General features: G+C 23.9%; 1 protein-coding gene across 3 annotated transcripts in view; it reads left to right on the top strand.

The window, feature by feature from the left end:
* Positions 1-22783, top strand: part of LOC129606339 (putative polypeptide N-acetylgalactosaminyltransferase 9) — a 185878-nt gene that overhangs the window by 137907 nt on the left and 25188 nt on the right. For 2 of the 3 annotated variants that reach the window (XM_055516614.1, XM_055516612.1), the window contains exons 10-11: positions 3588-3678; positions 4391-4501. In XM_055516614.1, coding sequence (XP_055372589.1) covers positions 3588-3678; positions 4391-4501 — 202 coding nt within the window. Of the gene's footprint in view, positions 1-3587; positions 3679-4390; positions 4502-5699; positions 5805-22783 lie in introns of all 3 variants that reach the window. The other variant, XM_055516613.1, reaches the window with a different exon arrangement.

Here is a 22783-nt window from a genome sequence, read left to right as displayed (position 1 = left end):
ACTTTGCAACTATAACAGGCTAATTTAAAAACTCACAATGTATTACAAATACCATTATTATGAGTTCCATTAATTTATTTCTTTTCGAACAAAATTCAAAACTTTTTGTGAAAAATAAGGAAAAAGTGGTTCCAGATCAAATCCACACATGAAATCATATTTATAGAGAAAATTTTATTATACAAGTATGGCCATAGTTTAAATTTAAATATCAATTTAGTGACAGGTTCAATGCTTTTTCTTGTGAAAAGAAAAAAATTGAGTTAAATAAAAATCCGGATAAAGCTGGTTAAATTTGAATGTTCGAAGAGTATGTTATAAATTTATCAACTCTAAAAATTAGCCGACTAATTATCCGAAACGCTAAGAAATTGACAACTAAGACATACTTACATGTGCATGTTATATGTTTTTGATGAGACGACATGTATTTGGATTCGATCGCGGGCTTGATTTGAGTAGCTGCCATACAATTCTAAAAATAACCTATTCATAATTTTCAAATTATATAAATCATATCATAATCCACTTTTTCAAAAACGAATTTAATAAGTTCTACAACATCATATTTGAACGAATTTCCGAAACTATAAAAGTTCACATAAACCAAGTACTAGTTTTGTGGTGTATTTGAGGAAATTTACTGGTATATTAGATTGTATTAGTTGGTTCATTTGTCACTAAAATTTTTAAAAACAATTATATAGTATTAAGAATATTAAACCATTATAACTATCTAAACTAGTTTATTTATCGGGCCACCAATCCAAACAACATGTCGGTAGCGACTCTGTAAATATTTTTCAGCGAGATATAATTACAAGTCTGGCAAAACTTTCGTGCGGGTCAACTCTATTTCTTCTCATTTTTATAAAATATTTAAAAGCACTTGCTATTTAACAAAAAACGCGCAACCGCCAAGTAGGCAGACACACAGGTACGAATAACCACCATATCCTTTTAAATTATTATTAGAAATAAATATTATGTAATTATGTAAGTTGACATTAAAATTTTTGTTTTGATCTAATGTCAGGATACCAAATAAGTCCGACCTGATCAAATTCAATCTTGCTATCTCTTTAAATATATGGGTGATTTAGAACCCCCTAAAAGTAAAATATATTCGTTGCATCTTCAACTTTCAGAGATTAAGGAAACGAAAAAAAATTATGAATAACAAGTATACCCTTATGTTTTGTAAAAATGACGAATTTGCAAAGTTTAAGACGAGAACAGAGAAAATGTTGCTTTAAACAAACTTGTTAAAAAGTAAATTATGTACAAATTTAATTTTAACGTAAAAACTAAAAACGTAATTTCGAACTTTTTTTGAAAGACAAACTTGTCCAAGGAATATTAAAAATTATATTCATAAATTGAGTACCGTGTAGGTGCCTAACTGTAGCTGCCAATATAGTCAACATTTTTATAATTTCCATCGCGATATCGTTGCATATATTCCTTACTTATATCCTTTGTTAAATAACATGTTACAAAATAAAGATAAACCAAAATTTTGAATATATAAAAAATTAGTGCATACTTTATGTTTTTTTACCTTTAATGTCTTTACTACTCTTTAAAATACTTAAAAAATTTGAATTCATAAGCATAAAATCAAAATATTTTATTATAATTCCAATTGTTAATACATATTTGCATATATACATACACAGTTAACTAATACAGATGTGCAAAAGTACTTCAAAAAAATGTTGCTATTGGAAAATAATAACAGACTAAAGCTTTTGTTTCTATTCTTATCCTGCGTTTTTTTGATTATGGTCCATATTTTTTAATATTAAGATTTTGACTTGTAATTGACGTTGAGAAATTTATAGAAGCTTCAACTCCCACAACTTAACACTAAAAGTACATTTCACGGATCAGCATCCCCATAATAAAATCTGATTACAAAATAGTCTTTATAAATTTTTTATGTTGAAAAGAAATTCAATATCCTTTCTCGTCATTATATTATTGAACGATAATCTAACTTAGGCTACACATAAACATCCACAAATTCATTAACATTATGTTACTGCTACCTTTTGCCTAGATCAAAATTTACTTACACTAGAAAACTACTCATATGTATATAAGATTTTTCCTACTTATACTATGATAAAAATTTTTATTTATTTCGTTATTCCTTTCGAACTTATTTATAGCGTAATACTGTAGAGTGTTTTCATGAAAGTGACACAAAATACTTAATAATTTGTTATATACCTTATTACTATATTATATTCCACAGTGATAATAACAACGTCTTGATAATATTTATGCAAAAAAATTATGCTTAAGTCGCATTTATATATTCTTTTTTTTTTTTGTGCATCCTTACATTTAAATATTAATGTAATACATTCTTATAAATTATATCCCATCTACATAATAACGTATAACAGAAATATTACACTAGAAAAAAGAACAGGAACAGAAATCTACACACTACATTTTCAAAACTTCCGCAAAGAAGAAAAAAATTCAAATTATATAATATTAGGTATGTAGGTTGGTACATACAATTCAAATAGGTATATGTATGTGTTCACATATAAGTATGCACACAATAAAAATATTTCCATAAGAATGCAATAAATTCAGATAACATAGAGAATATAAAAATTTCCATAATATTCTTAGAACAAAAGAGAAAACAAACGCACAAATACTTTAATGGTATTTTAGTTAAAACCAAAAATGAGGTTATTATGAGCCACCATTTTTTTTTAAACAATAGAAAATTTATATGTATGTTTAACGGGAATTGAATATTTTTTTTTTTGCTCATTTTATGCCATTTTATATTTATTATAACTGTAATAGATCTATTTATAAAAATGAAAGTCATTTTGCATTTTCTATAGGTTTTTTAAATTTTTTTGTTTTTATTTATAAAAGTTTTCATAGAATTTCAGGAACTTTTACAACCTCCATTATACATAAAATAACAGTAAATAATGCAATTTTTTCATTTCCATATTTTGTAAATAATGTTAGCAATATTTTAATAATAATTATTATGTTGCAATTCTGAAATGAAAATGAGAAAGTTACGTTGATTTAAAATTTCATTTAAAAAAAAAACAAAACCAAAAATGGAAAATGGAAAATGTTATTTTTTGCTTATTACAAAGTTAAAAAACATTTTATAACGAGTTTCAACATTTTTCTATTTTACTTTTCAAATATTTTCGTTAGAAACTTTTGTTTAAAATTATTTCCTATTTCAAAAAGGATTTTTTGTTTTTTTTTTTTTCAAATATGCAAAAATAAACAGGACATAAAAAAGTTTTTCTATTAAAATATTTCATTTTCAAATGGAAAATATTTTTGTATACCTTACCATTTTACTTTTTATAAAAGTTTATACCATATGTTTCGGTCAGTCAGTATAAAAATATAGTAACTTTATTAAAAAGTTATTACAAATGGTTTATAATTGTATTGTGCGCTGATGGCGGGGGAGAGGGGGGCCGGCTTGTTTTAAAAATAAATCTCAAAAATTATAATGCAATTTATCATATTCAAAGAAGAAGATTTAAAATTTATTTATTTAAAAAATTTTTGTTTTACAGAAAAAGACTGAATTGTAAGAGTTTTAAATGGTATTTGGATAATATTTATCCGGAACTTTTTATACCTGGTGAAGCACTAGCATCAGGAGAGGTAAGTTTTATTAGTAAAAATTGGTTTAGTAATGGTTTTGTTTGAATATCATTATTTTTGGTTTGGTTATTGTAAAATGGATTATTTTTGTGTATGAAATTTTAATTTTGCATTGAAGATATTTGTATGTACTCAAAAAGGGATTTGTTTTTAAAAATTGACGTATAAAAAATAATTTTTGGAAAACATTAATTGAATTAATTAATTATTATAATTTGTATACAAAAAGATCCGAATATTAATTGGATCTAATTTTAATTGATTATCTACCCAATTTTAGTTATCTGACTGAATTTTTTTCAAAATTATGACATTACTTGTAATTTTATAACTAAAAAACACTGCTTTATGACCGTTTAACAGAGTTTTCGTTGAAAATTAGAAAAATATCTCAGAATTATTAAAAACTCATGTTTACCCAGTACAAAATTTCGATTTCATACACATACAATAATTATTTTACGATATTTGACTGACTCATAATAATATTGATATTTTCTTTTAAATATAAAATACAAATTACAATTTCTTTTTAACAAATAAATTGAATTAATTTAAAAAAAAAAAACTATAAAATATCATAATTTCAAATTAATTAAATTTCGAAATTATTTAAAATATAAAAAAATGTAACAAATTATTTACGAAATCACAAAAATCCGAAAATTGAAAATATTTCAAAAATCAAACAAAAAAAAAAAAAACAAAATAGATTCGTAATCTTGGATATGGCGGTCGCACATGTTTGGATTCACCAGCACGTAAACGTGATTTAAAGAAACCAGTTGAATTATATCCGTGCCATGGACAAGGAGGACATCAGGTTAAATTTCAATTAAAAAATTTTTTATTATGTCAAATTATCTTTATTATTATTATTTATTTAATTATTATTTTAAAACAAAAGAACAATATAATAAGAAAACACAAACACAACAACAAAAACACACATTGGTGAAAAATGAAAAAAAAAAGTTTAAGTAAGAATAACAACAACACAAAAAATGACAAAAGCAGTAAATTTTTGAAACAAACAAAATGCTGGCAACACTCTAATCTATTTCAATAATCCGTTGAAAAGTAAAACTGCGACCGCCACAAACTCTTTTTAAAACAAAGATGAAAATTTATAAAAAATCAAAAAATCAAAAATAAAAAAAATTCACAGTTATTTCTTTCTTCCTTATATTACTATAATTTTATTAATTTTTCATTTTAGTTTCTCTTATTATTTAAAAAAAAAAATAAAAATAAAAACATAAAAATTTCAAAAAAATTTTACAATTCGTTTTAGGGAAGGTGAAGTTTTTTTTTTGTTTCTTTAAGTTTCTTTAGCACCAATTATTATTAATCCAGTGAAATGAAAGCAAATGTACACCATATTTTCTTAAGAACTTGGAACAAACTGAATTTTTGCATGTGATTTCATTGAATTCTTATAAATATACTTATATAACAAAAATTAATGTAGTAAGAATTCTGTGGAAGAAAATTTTTATTTTTTATAAAGAAAGTTTTAAATTTTAATGTGGAAATTGTATAAAAGAACTTAAACCGAAAATTTCAAGCTGTTACTTATTTAAATGAGCATTTTATTTTTTTAAAGAAATTCTTTAAAAGGAAATTAGATTTCAGTCAAATTATCTGGAAAAAAATTATTATTAAATTGCTTGTAATGGTAACTGGAAATTAACGCAATCTTTTGGATTTCTTTATTTTTACAATGAAATTTTCTTTTTGCGGCACCGCCAAAAATTCAGTTTGCTCATTTTCGTTACCATATTTAAGAAAAGTGGTTTTAATTTTTTTCGTCTATTGAAAAAAAAAAAAATGTTTAGGTTAATTATTATTTTTAGTAGGTACATAATATATTTGTCTCTTTCTATCTTCTTTCTTTCTTATTAATCTATCTTTCTTATTTTTCAATTAAATTTAATTATAAAATAAAAAACTTCACAAAATTATTTCACAAAACATTTTGTAAAAAAAAAAACACATCGATTCGATCAATCCTCTTACAGATAGCAAATGACTATACAAATATGTGTATCGATTCCGCTAATAAACCTGATGATGAAATAACAACGGTTGGTCCGTATGAATGTCACGGACAAGGTGGAAATCAGGTATTTTTTTTTGTTTTTGTTTCATTTTACTTTTTCTATGTTCCTTTTTTTTTTTAACAAAAAATAATTTGTTTTCAATAACAATCGAATAAAACTAACTGAAATGTCAAAGTGACATTCAAATTTTTTCAACCATTTTTTTTTTATTTGTTTAAATCTCATATTATTCAAATGTCGAAATTTCAATTTTTTTTGGGAATTGATTATGTTTATTTGTTTTTCGGGCTTTTGTTTCGGGGCGGAACAAAACATCTAAAAATGCTAACCATTCTTTTTTTCATTTAACATTTTTTTTTATGTTATGTAAAATAATCAAAAATTTCCATTATTTGTTTTGTGTGGCTATTAATGCTTTTTCAAATGGTTCAATAAAAGAGTGTATATATATATATATATATAATTTGATGAAAAAATTTTTGAAAAAGCTCTAAATTCGATATTTAAAATCATTGCTTTGTACAATTTTTTCGTTTGAACAAAATTTTGATAATTTCGCTTACACCTAAATTTATGCAATTTTTTTGAATTAAAGACATTTTGTACATTGTATAAATAAATTTATGATTGTTCTTCAAATTTGCTTTTGTAAATTGAGAGATTTTGTATTTTTGCAAATGGTGGGGGGTAAAAATTGTTTTGCTTTCTTTCCAAATTTTTATATAGCTAATATTTGGCAAATATAACTAGTAAAAAAGATTTTTTAAATTTCTAAACACAATTGTTTTAATTAATTAATAATATCAAAATCATAAACATTGCAAATTTTAATTTGAAAACTCAAATTTTAAATAATTTGTATAAATAAAACAATTGTACGGCCTCCATTTAAAATTACGTGAACCAAGAAATTTGAATAACACTATCCTTGTTAAAATTCGAATTTTTCATTATTAAAAATATGCAATTAATTTCGAAATCATGAACAATTTTCGAGAATTTTAATTTGTGAGTTTCTCATTGCAATTTGATTTTGAACTTAAAAAAAAATTTGTGAATTAAACTTGGCTTAAGAAAGTCCTTTAACAATGTTCATATATTTCAAATTGTTAAATAAATTCGGATAGAATGAAATTTTGTAACTTACTTCTGTACCATCATTATTTTACTGTTTACGTGCAATTTAATAATCAATATTATTATTGCTTATGTGCACAATTTTCATGCAATTTCTTTACTAAAATACGTGATAATTTCTAACTGCAGTAAAATTAACTGATTTTGTTTTTGTTTAGTTTTTAATTTAAAATTTACGTGCTCAATTATTTTTTAAATAAATTTTTTTTTGTAGATTTTTTTTATTTTGTCTTAACAATTCATTCCAACAATTAATTTTTGCTTCAAATTCTTTACTTTTCATGTGTTCTTTTCCTCGTTCTTATTTTCCTGATATAACATAGTTTTTTAATTTCTTTTTCTTTCGAATTTATTACAATTCTACTCACTTGTATCCTTTCAAAAAAAAAATATACAATTTCAACAAACAATACAAATAAACAAAAATTAAACAATTTAAATAAAATGCTTCAAATATTTCACATATTTTGGCAGATATGGAAAAGTGCATGTCTAGTTTTGATGCTGGCAGCTGGGTAAAAGGATAATTGGTGTATTTTATTTTTAATTTTTCTTTTTTAATTTATTTTTATTTACAAACATTTATAAATTTTTTTTTATTTAATTTCTAATTGGTATTTTTTTTTAATTGGTTTTAAAATATTACTTTTTTTGTTAGTTTTCTATTTTAAATATAATTTATCAGTTTTTTAATTCTTACTTCCTTAACTATATAATATTGGTTTAAGTCGACTTCCAGATAATTATTTTTGGTCTTGGTTTACTAAGTATAATATTATTATTGTTATATTTGAAAAATTTTTTCTTTTGAAATATGAAAGCCTATATATGTGTAATAAACTCAATATACGTGGTCTCGGTGCACTATATCACCGGTTGTACAAATCTGCAATCTACAATTTGTCATAAATTCCGAACATAGTAATTCTATACTAATATCAACAAAATACGACATTATTAATTAATATTATTTAAATAATCACGTCAGAAAAAAGACAGAAAAATTGGACTTGAAAATATTTCATAACGAAACAAAAACGTGAGTGTTCCAAGTTGTCAATTCAAAAGTTTTTGAAAGAAAAGTGGATTCAAAGTTATTTATTTTCATTCTACACTTTTAAAACTTTCTATTAAATTGGATAATTTCGATATGGATTTAAAATTAGAAAGGAAACACTCTAACATATTTTAAGATTTCTCTAAACGTAAAGGTATTTCAAGGTATGTCTCTTTTGTGCCCACATTGGCTGATATTCTTTTAATGCAACTTTATTTGTAAAAATTGTTAGTAGCGTAATCTCTACTCTGCTCTAAAAAATACAAATACTTAAATAAAATCACGATCCAATAAAAATATTATTATTTTTAGATGAATTGTCGCAAAAGTGGCTAAATGTGTCCTAAAAATGAAAATTGTAAAACTTTTGGCATAATATTTGCAATATAAACTGGCAACTAAAACAAGCTAATAGCTCTAAAATTTTTCAAAGAATCAGAAAAATCTGACAGAAAATCTGATAATATTTGCATTTTTGCTGAAATTCTTTATTTTTTTCCGTAAAATTTATTCTGATATAAGTTTTTCATTATAAATCAGATTTTCATTAGATTCTGATTTAATTGAAGACGTAATCTAATGTGCAACAGGCACGAGGACAGCATCCTCGGTTTGGGATTAACTTTGTGGAAAATGATTTAATAAGCAGTTTTTATTAATTAACTTGCAATTTTTAGTAAATAGTCTTGGTACATACCTACATAGATATATATATCCCAGTATCTAATTATTATTTATTTAAATAATTGTTCTGAGTTTATTATCTTAAGGTTCTTCTATTACTTGAAGTTCTCCGCGAATTGTCAAAAAATATTATTAAAATTTTTCTAGTATAACAAAATTTTTTTGTAAATTAATTAAATTATATATAACATTATACTTAGTACAACCTAACATATTATTAAATATAACAGATTTTATTAAATTTTAATTTAATTTTTAATTTTATTAAATTAAATTTTTAAATAACAAAAAAAAAATAAAGAGTTTGTGGCAACTTAAAAAATTCAACCAAATTTTTTTTTACTAAAAATAAAATTACTGAAAAACAAAAACAACAATTTTTCTAGTTTAATTTTATTAATTGAAATAACAAAATTTTACCACTTTTTTTTTTGTTTTTAACATTTTGTGTTTAATTTTGAAAATCTAATATTTTTTTTTGTACAGTTAGAATTAATTTAATATTTAAAATGAAAGAGAAAAACCAATTTTTTTTTTCTTTAATAAATTTAAGAAATTTGCGCTTTACATAACACCTATTCTAAGTAGAATATTGGCATTTTTGAACATAGAACATTATTCCGCGTTTTTAAAGCTATAAATTTGGTTTTTAATTGGTATTTGAAAAAAAAAAAAATTTCAAGCTTTAATATCGCCAGTAAAAGAAAGAAAATCATTATGGAGATTTGTTTTGGAAAAAATTTTAAAACTGTAAAAAAATTCATATAATGCCATAGTATTCATAATGCAAAATTTTGTATAAAATATTAATCAAACATACATAACACGTTTACAGACAATTTTTTTTTTCTTATTTTACTTTTTAATTTACTTTTTAAATCATAAATAATAATTAATTTAAATATTGAATTAATATGAACGAATTAGCGTTATTAAAACTGTTGAACAGTTTATCGATTAAATTATTAACAATAATTATTTTATTTTGAGTACATTATTGCATAAAATATTTGTTTAAGTGTTAATAACAATACATAATTATATTATTTACAAAAAAAATTGTCAGGTAAGTAAATATAATTAATAATATATATATATATAATATGCAGCTGTCACTACACAAAATTATTAATGACAATTAATAAATTACAAATATAATATTTCATTAATACGTGAGATGCATTTCGTGTTAAACAATTTTCTGAATGTTCGTATAAAACATAATTATAATGTTATAATTAAACATAGATGCAAGCAAAAGGCACATTCACTTGAGGTTTGATTTCAAATGATTTGGTTGACATTTGATTCAACATGTCTTCCTATATTCAAACGATCTTTAGTGAAAGAGCTATAAAAACTGGTTTCAAAATATTTTTAAAATTAATATTCCAATAAAAATATAAACAAAAATTCCTGTGAAAAAATAAGTGAAGAATCAGTGAAAATTTATAAGATCTAAGAACTATCAGCAAAAATATTTACTTTAGGTCTTATTAGTATGTTTTTGAATCAAAGCACCAATTCTATATCAGAATCTCTTCTGAAAAATTTCATAAAAGAAAATTTCACTTATATTTCTATGATTTATCGGGTTATTGGTTGTTCGGGTTCATGATGAAATTATTGGTGATTAAAATTTCATATACGTTGCTCGTCATCAACATCAAATGAACTTAGTTTCGTTAGGCATTCATGAAAATATTGCTACGTGAATAACTTTTTTCTTCCTTCTTTACTCCTAGAAGGAGCATAGGTCTGGTTCGTGACATTGTACATTCATGCCCCAGTTTCATTCCGTCAATAAGTTTTAGTTAGGTGGCTGTTATTTTTTTATTTTATAAATTTTACCGTATAAAATTGAATTAAATTTTAATAAAGACATCGACAAATAGAGTCCAAAACCGTTCGATTAAAGGACCAGAGCCACAACCACTGCACCATTGGTCTAGTGAATAACACATTTAAATTATGAATATTTAATAAACGGTAATCAATAATAATGTTGGTAAAAAATTAGTTTCACAAAACAATTCAAGATACGTCTGATTTGATGGCTCTTTATTATATTTCTCTAAATTCAAGAACCAAATGCTTAAAAAATCTCTCAATGCTATCTCTCAATACATTTTGCATATTTTATAGTAATCTTTATAAATTTTAAATTACCATAATACGGGCAGTCTATAAGAAGAAAATATGAACAGTATCTATGCTTATTCTTAATGTTAAAAGTAAGATATTTAAACTCGTATATCGTGTGTACAGTAGATTTGTTGTAAAGTTTTCATACTCTAAATTTTTTTTAATTTTAAATATAAAAAATTTTTATTATTAATTTCGTAATGATTTTCAAAGATAAAATCGAATCAATAATTTCAAACCATTTGAATATTGTGTAAGCATTCTATAATTTTATACCAATATTTGTAAATTATTATAAGATTTTAGATTTTATTCATAAGTCTTTATGAATAAAATATTCTACATATTGATACGGTAAATCACAATATCTTGAAAAGCAAAGTTCTCCCATATTTTTAATTACTGCTACGAGTATAAATCCTACAATTTATTACTTATTTTTGATTGGATATTTTTGCGTCAAAATAAATTATAACAATTTTAAATAATGTAAACCTTTTCCATTCTTCCCACCTTTTAAACAATAATTTATAATACCCATTTATAACTATAGCGGAATGGAACAAAATTAGTTTGCAATGAGATTTGTGAAAAATATCTGTATAGCTATATAAATATTAAGCTAAATTGTTGAATTAATTTACTTTATACACATTGTTGAATACACTCAAAATCTTATGTGACATAATATGTATTTGTTTATACTTCCAATGAAACTTGAACAAGAAGTAATAAGAAATCTTTACTCATAAAGTTTAAGGATATATACACAATATTATAATATATAGAGATAAACAACAAGTACATGTATATTCGTACACATATACACACAAATTTTTGTATTAAATATAAAAAACAAAAAATCTAATAATGCTGAGTGCTTTATTTGTAAATAGTTAATCAAATTCACTTGAAACTTTACTAAATAAAACTATTGGAAAAATCAAAACTTTTCTTCTCAAATCAATCAAATCATTAATGGTAAAAAATTGTTTTTTATGTACTTGAAAAACATAAAGGATCAAAACTTTTAAAAACATTAAATTCCCATTTAAAAACAAAACAAAAATAATAAGAATAACATAAAAAATAAAAATATTCGCTGCCAAATTTGTAATTTACTGTTTTTTGTTTAGGTAAGAAGCAACTGTAGCAACGCAATGAAAAAGAAGAACAACGTAAACTACTTAGCAACTTTTTACTTTGAAAAAAAAAAACAAACGAAACGATCTTGCCACATATTTTATTTTTCAAAGTAAAAAATTTCGGAAAAAATAAAAGTTTTCCTCGTAAAAGTTTTTCATTTTTATTTTCTTCAATATAGCTAGTTTATTTCATATTTTCACTTTAATTTTTATGAAAAGAATGAGAAAATAAAAACAAAATTACCAAATTAATGACATTCTACACATTACAGAAAAGACGAAAATAATAATAGGAAAATAATGTCAAAGGAAATAAAAGTTTATAATCCGCCATTTTATAAACAAATAGTTTATTCCTTAATTTTAATAGAAAAGAAAGTAATTGTTAAGTTTTCGATCCCTTAAAAGCACATATATACTTATGAAACACATATTTTTTGTAATGCTTTAATGAATGCGTGTTTTTTCATAAAAAAAGCAATATTAATTTTATTACAAAAATCAAAGACACGTTCTCATAATCTTGAACAAATACAACTGTACGAATATTTTAACAGTCTCATTTTATAACATTCTTTCTCTTTCATCTTTTCTGTCACTTTTTTATCAGAATTCTCGCCTATTTTTCCAATGAATCTTTTAAAAATATGTAAAATATCGACTTAACTTCTCGGCTCCGAAAATAAAGCATATGTGGATGTTTTATTCAGTTAATTAATTTTCTATATTGGCAGTACATGCATAGAAAACTATTTCCAAAAAGAATACGAAAAAGATTTTTCTCGTTTAAAAATTACGTTATGCTGGTTATACGAATGAATAGAATTAACTTTTTTTGTTCCCTTTATCACTTGAATAATTGGATGATTAAAAATATGAAAAATAAGGAACAAATATAAAAATTGTAAAAATAAAGGCGCCATCAAATTTCAAACAAATTGATGTTATTAATGAAAGAGTTTTATAATTCATTGGCACATGGTTCGTGTCCTCGATATACTTGGGCTAAATTAAGCAGAATGCCATAGGACGAATACTTTTTTTTTAAATCCGAACAAACTCTATCTTTTTCAAGAGGGCTACCATACTTTAGATAAAAAAATTTTCAAAAGAAAATTATGCTATTTAGTTTTATTTTAGAGGAAAAAATCAATTATTATTTATGATTAAACTTCTCAACTCACCTGTTGTATTAATGTTGTTGTATTACCCTTAATTTCAACTACCCTGTTTATTCAACTCTTGTCGTCGGATTACTCCAAATTTTCACAAATGAATGTTAAAAACTAATTTTTTTAATTAAAACAAATGAAAGAATATTGTAAGAAATGTTGTAAAAATGTTGTAACAAGAAATAATGTCCTTGCTGTAAAATGATGTTAAACTTTTAAAATTTGACATAGCCATTCTCTTATGTGTTTTGTGACTTATTGAATTATGATTTACCGCATTATGTATTATATCCCATTGGGTATATCACTCATTTAATCGTTTTGAATTTTACTGTTGCACATCACATTCAGTTTAAAGAAAAACCATAAGACTTTTTACTTTAAAATAAAAGAAAGCAAACGAAATGATCTTGCCACATATTTTGTAGAATACTACAGTACAATTCTAGATCTAGGTTTTGGTAGACGCTCTTAGTTTACAGGAATAAGGATATAAAATGAAGGGCGAAATAGTCCTCATAAAAAATCGTCTAATGTCCTCCTGTAACTAGAATTTAAAACAGAATATAAGAATAAAAATCGAATAATCCAAATAATTTTTTTTTTTGCTTTATTAAAAAGAAATTTGGAAAGAATAGTTTCTTTTTTATTTCTTTTGATATCCAAATAGCTTGAATTTTTGAAAAGCAAAATTAAGTGAACTCGAGTGAAACAAAAAAAAACAAAAAATTTGTGCAATAAAATTTTATGTGTTCAACCGTTATTCTTCCGTACGCTTTTCAATAAAAGTTCGATTTTTCTGAAATCTCATTTTATTTTTCGTTCTTGCTCCAAAATAGTTTTCATATATTAAATTCATACTAAACAGCAAAATGATTTTGTAATTCCGATTCTACATGAGTAATATTAAAATACAAAATGGAAAAGGTTCGATGTATAAAAACATTTTTGAATGATCGTACAAGTTGTATTATGGTACTTTCAAAACTAATTTGTAATGAATATAATTTGTAATGAAAGGTTTAAGTTTACGACATAAGGAAAACATAAGGAAAAAAATAGAACTAGGGCAAAATCAATAATGTAAATTTAGATTAGAATCCGGAAATATTATATTTCTTTTCATATTTTCAATTCAATTTTACAAACTGCATCGCATACAATGAAGGTAGTGTGATGGCACCCAATTTCACATTCCGAATTTTACTTTAATTTCACTGCCGATATTGCTGTTTACAAAGAAAAAAAAACTCATGACCTTCTAGTAAAGGCTTAAACTAAAACTTTTATGAAATTATAAAATTAAATACTAAAATTCGCACAATAGAATTTTTCAAATTCTTATTAATAATTCTGAAAAAATTTTAATCCTCAAATTCTGCATATATTTTTTCCCGTTTTTGAACTTTATTTTTTTAAATAAGTATTAGACTTAAATACCTATTACAAACAGTTTTAAATATAAAATAATCTAATGTGGTTTATTCTGGAAAATATTAAAATACACATTTCCCCATATATATTGAGAAATAATAAGATTATCTGGCACAATATGGAACTAAACACATATTATACAATGTTGCATTACTCAGTGATTCTACATTAGATTGAAAGAAATATACTTGAATCGTTACTCAACTTACTTTAATTTTCATTTGAAATTTTAACATTATAATAAAATAATTATAAATATTTAAATAATAATTTAATAAAGTTGTTTATTTGATATGTAAAATTAAGGCACACAGAAAAAAAAAATTATTCAATATTTAAACTAAATATAACTACAACTTTCATTTAATCAAATTTATAAAACCGATTTGAGAATCCAATCAAGTTGGATCAAACTAATAGTTTATATTTTATAAAGTGTAGCACTTTTCCGTTGAACAAGCGAAAATATCGACAATATTTAAATTATTTTCAGCCATATACTAAAATATGTCAAATTATAGCATACATTCAGGCTGAACAAAAAAAAATGTTGAAAGATGCGTTATCTAAAAAATTTCTCGAATTAGACAAATTGCGGAAGTGAGTGAAAATATTACAATTAATTTTTTTTTTTGAAAATCTAGAAATCTATGCGTAATCAAACATTTTAGTAAATTTTTGCAAAAAAACGAACATATTTTTTTTTACTGTGATAATATCTAATTAAATAATTTTGTTATCATGAGTAAATGGAACATTTTATACGTATTATTTTATAGAAATAAATTTCATTAAACAAAATATATCAAAAATTATTTTTGATAGTCAGATAAAAAAATTCTTCTGTACATATTCGTATAATGAAAACTTCACTAACAATCAAATGTCGTTTAACAATACACGAATATTATTACGTATACATTATGCATTACATACATTATGCTATTTACATACGTTATTTATGATATACCGTAATTATTATGTTGATTTATATCTAAATATTAGACAGGATTATATCGATAAATATTTCATATTAAAACTAAATTTATGTTAAAATAATTAAATTGTATTATATGAGAAAGTTTATTTAAATTTTGTAAAATGAAGTTAGAATCCCTAAAGGATAAAAAATATTATAAATTATTTATAAAAGTTTTGAATTACATACATATACTCATAATAATAATAATCCTATAATTACATTTTTGATATAGATAAATATTTGCATACATACGAGAATAAAATATAATTTCATTTTAATAAAATATAATTTATAAACTTAATTAACATATCAAGATAAAAATTTCTAGACTAAACCAACGCAAGGAAATGAAGAGAAATTTAAAGTTTCTCTTGGCAAATTTATTATAATATGAAATTCTGGTTTTTAGTTTTGACTTCATGACTCTCGTGGGATACATTACTCCTTCTACATAATTATTTTAATTTTAATATTTTGATACTCGATTTTCTTTTAAAATTTTAGAACAATAGCAAGTATATAATTGCAACCACCATACTTGAATTAATAAAAAAAATTTCAAATTTTAGCTCAAATTTTTAAATTTATAAAAGCATTTATCAATTCGAAAATAAGTAAAAAATGAAAAGCAGTGCATCCTTCTTTCTATAAATGCAATGTATAAAACCGCGTTCTAAAATATTAATGACAAAATTATGTGCTTTTCTCTCATATCAAATTAGTATTAATTTTTTTTTCTGATGATTTCCAACACATTTAATTCTGAAGTGATAAAATAATAAAGTTAAACGTCAAAGCAAGATTTATCAAAAAGAATTATTTAAAATTTTTCATAAATTTCCAATAAAATTAAATTTTCAAAATAATTTAATAAAAACATGAATTTTTAATTAAAAACAAAAGAAAAATTGAGATATGAAAACCACATGTCAATTTCAAGGATATCTTAAATAATTTACAAATTAAATAAAGTTTTCACATTTCAATTTTTTATAAGTAAAGCACACTTAAATATTTTATAAAATCATAATTAAATTATTGGAGTGTTTCTGCATTAGAACACTGAAAAAAGAAACAATTATTTGTAATATGCTTTTTGGAATTTGTGATATAGTTGGGTGTTTAGTTTTGAATGAATCGGTATACTTCACCGATTTAGATAACACGAGATCTTATGCAAGGCTACAAATTAAATCTAGTTCATAATATCGTAACATTTAAATGGAATTTTTGAATATATTCAATTATATTCTTATAATTTATTATAGTTCAGAGTTATTGAGTTCGTTATTACCCATTTCTTTAAATTGTAAAATATTTAATATCACGCTTTTTAGTAAATTCTATGATTTCAACTTACTGTGAATAATATTTGTTAAATTATTTGACACCCATATTAAGTCCAAAACTTTAATTTTTTTCACAGATTTACCCGAAAGCACTTTAATATAACATATTTATATAATGATTTTGTTTTTACGTATATTATGGCAACAATAATATTCTTCATTGTATCAGTCCGAAAGTTCGAATAATTTAAGGCAAATTTTACGATAACATATACAATAAACAAGTACATTTTGGCAATGAAAAAATAAAACCGAAAATTTGAGATTTTTTTGTGAAATCTGGAAAAAGAGCACTTGTTGAAATTAAAGATAGTTAAGTTTGAAACCATGTTTTTTTTTCATAATTCGTAAGATTGTGTATTTGAATTAATTCTAACCTATGGAAATTGATTTTATTTACAAACTCAATATATTTAATTTATTTATTCATTTAGAGACACAATGGAAAATTTTGTCTTCAAATTGAAGTAACATCCTTTTTTTGTTAAATCCCTGGCTCACATTTAAAACAAACTAATTTAGATCACACAAAAGAACGATAGAGGCACAAAGTATACAAAGTATAAAGCGAATACCAAAATATATTTGGAAAATTTTCGCAGAATGTAAAGCAATCAAAGTTAAAACATAAAACTCTTTAAGAAATTTCAACTTAAAAATTTAAATTTAAAATAAGAAGATCTCTGTTAGGTTCAAAACGCATAATGTTCTTTGATATTATTCTCTCTATACTGTAAACCTGAAAAGAAAGTCATTAAAATCTGTAATAATTAAAATTTAAAAATCTGGTGTGCATGCAATGTGCGTTATATGAATTTCTAATATTATTAAAGCTGTTGTTAAAACACTTTTATACAAAATATATTTATAAAAGTAGGTACAATAACAATTTTGACAATATTACAAATACATAGAATGCATATGGTATGCGTACATATTGTGTGGTACCTATATATTATTATTATGTTGAGGTATCTACTATCTATATACTTATAGTTAATAATTCATAGAGAAATTAATATAATTTTATAGTTCATATTTAAAATCATTTAAAACATTGGATAAAATTTCCAGGGTAGGACTGAATAAAATATAGGATTTTGTCTAAACACAAACTTACAATTGAATTTGAAAGCCGTATTACAGCTTTATCACAAAACTTCACCAAAAAACTTCTTATTCAAATGGAAATTGGAAATGGAAAATCGAAATGCCTCGATCTTTAAAAACTTGTACACCACATTTAGGTAGATAAGAAGGTAGTTTTATCATAAATTTTTCGATGACAAATAAATTTCAACAACAAACTTTTATACAACAAAGTGCTTGAAAAAAAATTACGGCTTGGAAAATTTACGACTTCTTTATGATTAACTTCTCTTATATCGCTTTCTTTTTTTATGGCTTTAGCATTTCACATTTTCAGTCACATTTGCTAGCTACTTTCAAATAAGAATTCGCACTTTATTTTATTAGATTTATTACTTTTTCAATAAAATTTTCTTATTTCTAAATTTTTCCATGTAGAAATTCAAAAATCACAACCTAAACTTGACACATTTCAAAATACTGAAGTGACTAAATGCCGGCATTACAAACATTTTTCTTAATAAAAAATTATTATGAATACGCAATTCTCACTCACTTTCCCTTTATCCTGTGAGGAAAGAATGAAATATACAAATCGGAGCTCCGAAAATTTTATTTTTCTATGAAACAATTTTTTTTTTATTAAATTAGAAAAATTATTGAAATTTTTAGAAAAATAATTGTACTTAATATTCACTTGAACTTCACTGGAAACTCCACATAACAAGCTAAGTTAATACACCTCTGTAAATTTAAAATAAATATACTTAAACAAACAAAGCCAGAAGACATTGATTTAAATGCATAACATTTTAATTAGAAAATTTTATAAAGGAAATCTATATTTTTAAACTCAACAACTTTAATCATTATGGAAATGTATACGTAATATAATTATGATAAATTTGAATATTAAGTTCTTTGAAAAATAGGATATAAAAAACCAATTTACAAAAACAAGAAAACAAAGAGATCATTAGAGCAAAATAGAAGACTTTTAATACTTCAATTATTATTTTGTATATGCATAATGTATTAAAGTTTTCTATATAAGAAAAATTTAACAAAATTTTATGAAATCTTCACATAAATTAAATAGTTTGTATAATATTATTGCCATACTTGTCTAATTTCCAAACATAAAGCATTAGGAGCTAAACATTATCCAATTTTGTATAATCTTCGTATTCTGTATGTTTGCTATAACCAAATTATTAAATGAAAAGACTTGAGTTTATAAATTATTTCATATTCATCGAACTAAATGTGAAATCCATGCATGTTATGGCAACGTTTTTTTGCACATAACGAATTTGGTTCTGGTTTGCGCGGAACATTGGCTTGTAGAGAACTTTTATTGGAAGATAAATAAAAAACAGACACTATTTTGTGGTCTGGTAAGTTTATTCAAATCTAATACGCAACGGCGACCGGCTTTCGCGAGGTGATTGTAAAAAAATAACACAATAATAATAATTAGAGCATCAGTCAGTAAACCTTTAATCAACATGGTGGATTTTAAGTCAGTGATTGCTTTTATGAACGTTGTTCACAATTATACAGCATAAAATTAAAATAAATATAATAATAAAATTTCAAAGCTTGCAATTTAAAAGTAAATATGAAATGTAACCATTTTTCCTGTATCTGGTTTTTTTCAAGGGGTGACCGGTACCCTCGTGACCCTTCTTACTTCGACCCACGTGATCTTTGTGTGAGTCGTCATCCAGTTACAGGAGCACTATTCGTAGGCCTTTGACGAATCTCAGTATTACATCTACCCGAAATCGTGAGTCCTCCAGTCAGAACTGGGTCAGAAAGCTTCATCCCAAGCACTTGAGCCTTAGCTGGGTCACAGCCTCACATTCGCATTGCCGACGCTCCGCTGTGTCGTCCCCCTCAAAGCACTGACGATACAGTCCGTTTCCCACCTTTCCATGCTTTTCAGATGAACTATGGTGAGACAATATCCAGTGAGGACCCCAACCACCAGCTTCAAGTCTGGACAACTCAACAGGACCAGCTCTCTCCCGCCCTTCCTGGGGAGCCCTGCGAATTTTTGAATGTAAATGCTTAATTTAAATTAAATTGTATTGTAAGCACAATTAAATTAGGAAAAAACACGTATAAGCATTTTAAGTAATAATTACATTATTTTGATTTAAAAAATTTCATTTAAATAAAACATAAATTATTCAAGTAGATTTTCAATATATATTAATATTTTAATAACTGAATAAATCGCCAACTGCAAATTAATTATATTTTCACAATATTATTTAAATTAAACCTCGTATATTAATTAGGGACCTGACCAATGATCCAGTGGTTATTGTCCTGAAAAAAAACATAAAGTAGGAATTGAATGCTTACTTGGTTGCTTTCGAATAGCAGTAAAACATCTTATACCAATTTGCCGTCAAGATATTCTTCCACATTAAATATAGAAGTAAATCTGGCAACTTGTTCATATTATAATATTAATAATTACATATTATTTTTATGTTATTGTTAATGGAATTTTAAATATTTTGATTGATGATTCTTTTTTTCCTTTTTATATAAAATTCAATTAATTTTAAGGATTCCTTTTTAAAATAAGATCAAATTTAAAATTAATTTGATGAGAAAAGAAAAACAACATTTTGAAAATAAATACACAATTAATGCATTTATATATGCCATCCCATATGCCATGTATGTAACAATGTATTTAATTATACACACATATACATACATTCTCAATAAATACTTTGTTAATATTCTGAAGAAAACTCAAATAAAATTTAATAATGTTGCAACAATTCATGAATATTTAAATTTGAAAATTTTTGAATATTTTTCATTAAAATGCAATTTTGTTAATTCTTTTCTTCTATATTAATGTATGCCTTTGGTCTTCAAAATCAAAATAATTGGAAAAAATCGTTTTTAAATTATTTTTAACATTTTCAAAGAAAATTTCATTTTTATTTTTCTTATAAATCCCCATTTTTAATTTGAACTCATTCAATTTTGCATTTTCCCAATTTTTTTTTTTCAATGGATGCATTAATTCAAGACGGTACTGAAAAGCTTTCCTCGGGTCCTGATGTTCATATCAAACAACTGCATAACTGTAAAAATTGATTTAGAGATAGAGACCGCCTACTTTATACAAGGGAAATCAAAATTTGATGGTACACCCAAGGCAAGGTGAAAGATTGAGTTCAATCGAAAAAAGTTTCATCTTCTTGAATTATATAGCAACAAAATTTGTCTTTTTGAAAAACGAGTACTGTCGAGTCTTGGACACCCAGTATACCTGTAGGTGTATATTGAAAAATTTAAATATTGTATACCTTTATAGAAAGCAAAATAAATTGGAAACTTTAAATAATCCGTTTAGAACTGCATAGTAACTCGAAAATGAAAATTTTTTTTCCTAAATTCTGTAACCTATAAATTTCCTTATTTTATTAAACATTTTATCTGATTAAATTAACTTTATTCAGAGGAAAATTTATACAAATTTAGCTGATCCATTATGTTATCGTTGAAACTCCACAATTTTCTTTTATTTAAATTTTCAAATATCGTAGTATATTTTTAAATGCTACTTATTCAGTTTTTTTTATTGCATTTTCTATTTTAGATTTTCCATTTCCTATAATTCTAAAATGAAATTTTTATTCAAATTCTTCTACTCGTATATGTACAATATAAATATACGAATATTAGGTACAGCACTACATTATAGGTATACATACATATTTGTATATTTATACCTGTATACATTAGCGCTAATTTGCATTTATATTAGGAAAATGAACGTGTACTTTTGTAACATATCAGAATGAATATCAAGTATACATTGAAGAAAAACTCTCCATTTTATTATTTTAATGTATGTAAATGATTTTTAAAATTAGCCACTTAAATTTTCGGATGCATATATTATGTGTATATATATGTATAGAAATAATATTTTTCTATATATAGAAATAATGTACGAATGAATTCATTTGCACTTGTACACAAAAATTTCACTCATTACCTTTTTTTTTTTTTAAATAAGTAGCATAAAAAATTCATAATAATAGTAATTGCAATTTTCTATTTTTACAAAAATGGAAGAAATATTTAAGACGAGTGTCATAAATTTATTATTTCGCTAATAAGATGTGTAGATTCAGTCAATATAACAAATGTAGTGTCTATTACCCGCATCGCTATTAGAACGTTTAAATATGAATAAAATCAGTTTTAAAATTTTTTGCGCAACATGAAATCTAGTATTTTCAATTGCAACTCACTTAATTTTCCATAGACTACGGATCTAAACAGCAATTTTAGAAATATCAAATACTAAACTAATTGTCAAAAATAAAAACGTGCTAAACAACTTTCCTCTAGGATTATATCAATCAACTCCACAACTGTAAAACCTGATTTCTAATTAAAAAAATATACAAGAAGGCAAGCACTGCTGCTCATTTTAATTTTTTCTTACAAGCTTTTTTTCAGTCCATCAAATTTTAAAATGAATATTGTACGTATTCCGTATTATCGTATCCGTAGTATTTTCAAATACTCTATAGTTGAATGGAATTTTTTTTTTTCAATAAAATAGAATTTGGTATTTTTCAGTTCAAGGTTTGAGTATTTCAATGAACACTTATTTTTGTTTCTTTATGCAGTGCTTTAAAAAATTTTTAATATTAAGTTGAAACGAAGCATGTCTTATCCAAAAAAATCTTCTAATTTCTACTTTTAAATGTATTTGTAATAATAATTATGTGAACTACTTTCTAAATAAAATGACAATGAAATTTAAAAATATTTGTATAAAAATAAATTGAAAATTGA

The sequence above is a fragment of the Condylostylus longicornis genome, unplaced genomic scaffold (assembly GCF_029603195.1).
Source record: "Condylostylus longicornis isolate FDR11 unplaced genomic scaffold, ASM2960319v2 ptg000018l, whole genome shotgun sequence".
In the NCBI taxonomy this organism is placed as follows: domain Eukaryota; kingdom Metazoa; phylum Arthropoda; class Insecta; order Diptera; family Dolichopodidae; genus Condylostylus; species Condylostylus longicornis.
The sequence above is the reverse complement of the archived record's forward strand: the minus strand, read 5'-3'. Positions and strand labels throughout refer to the sequence as shown.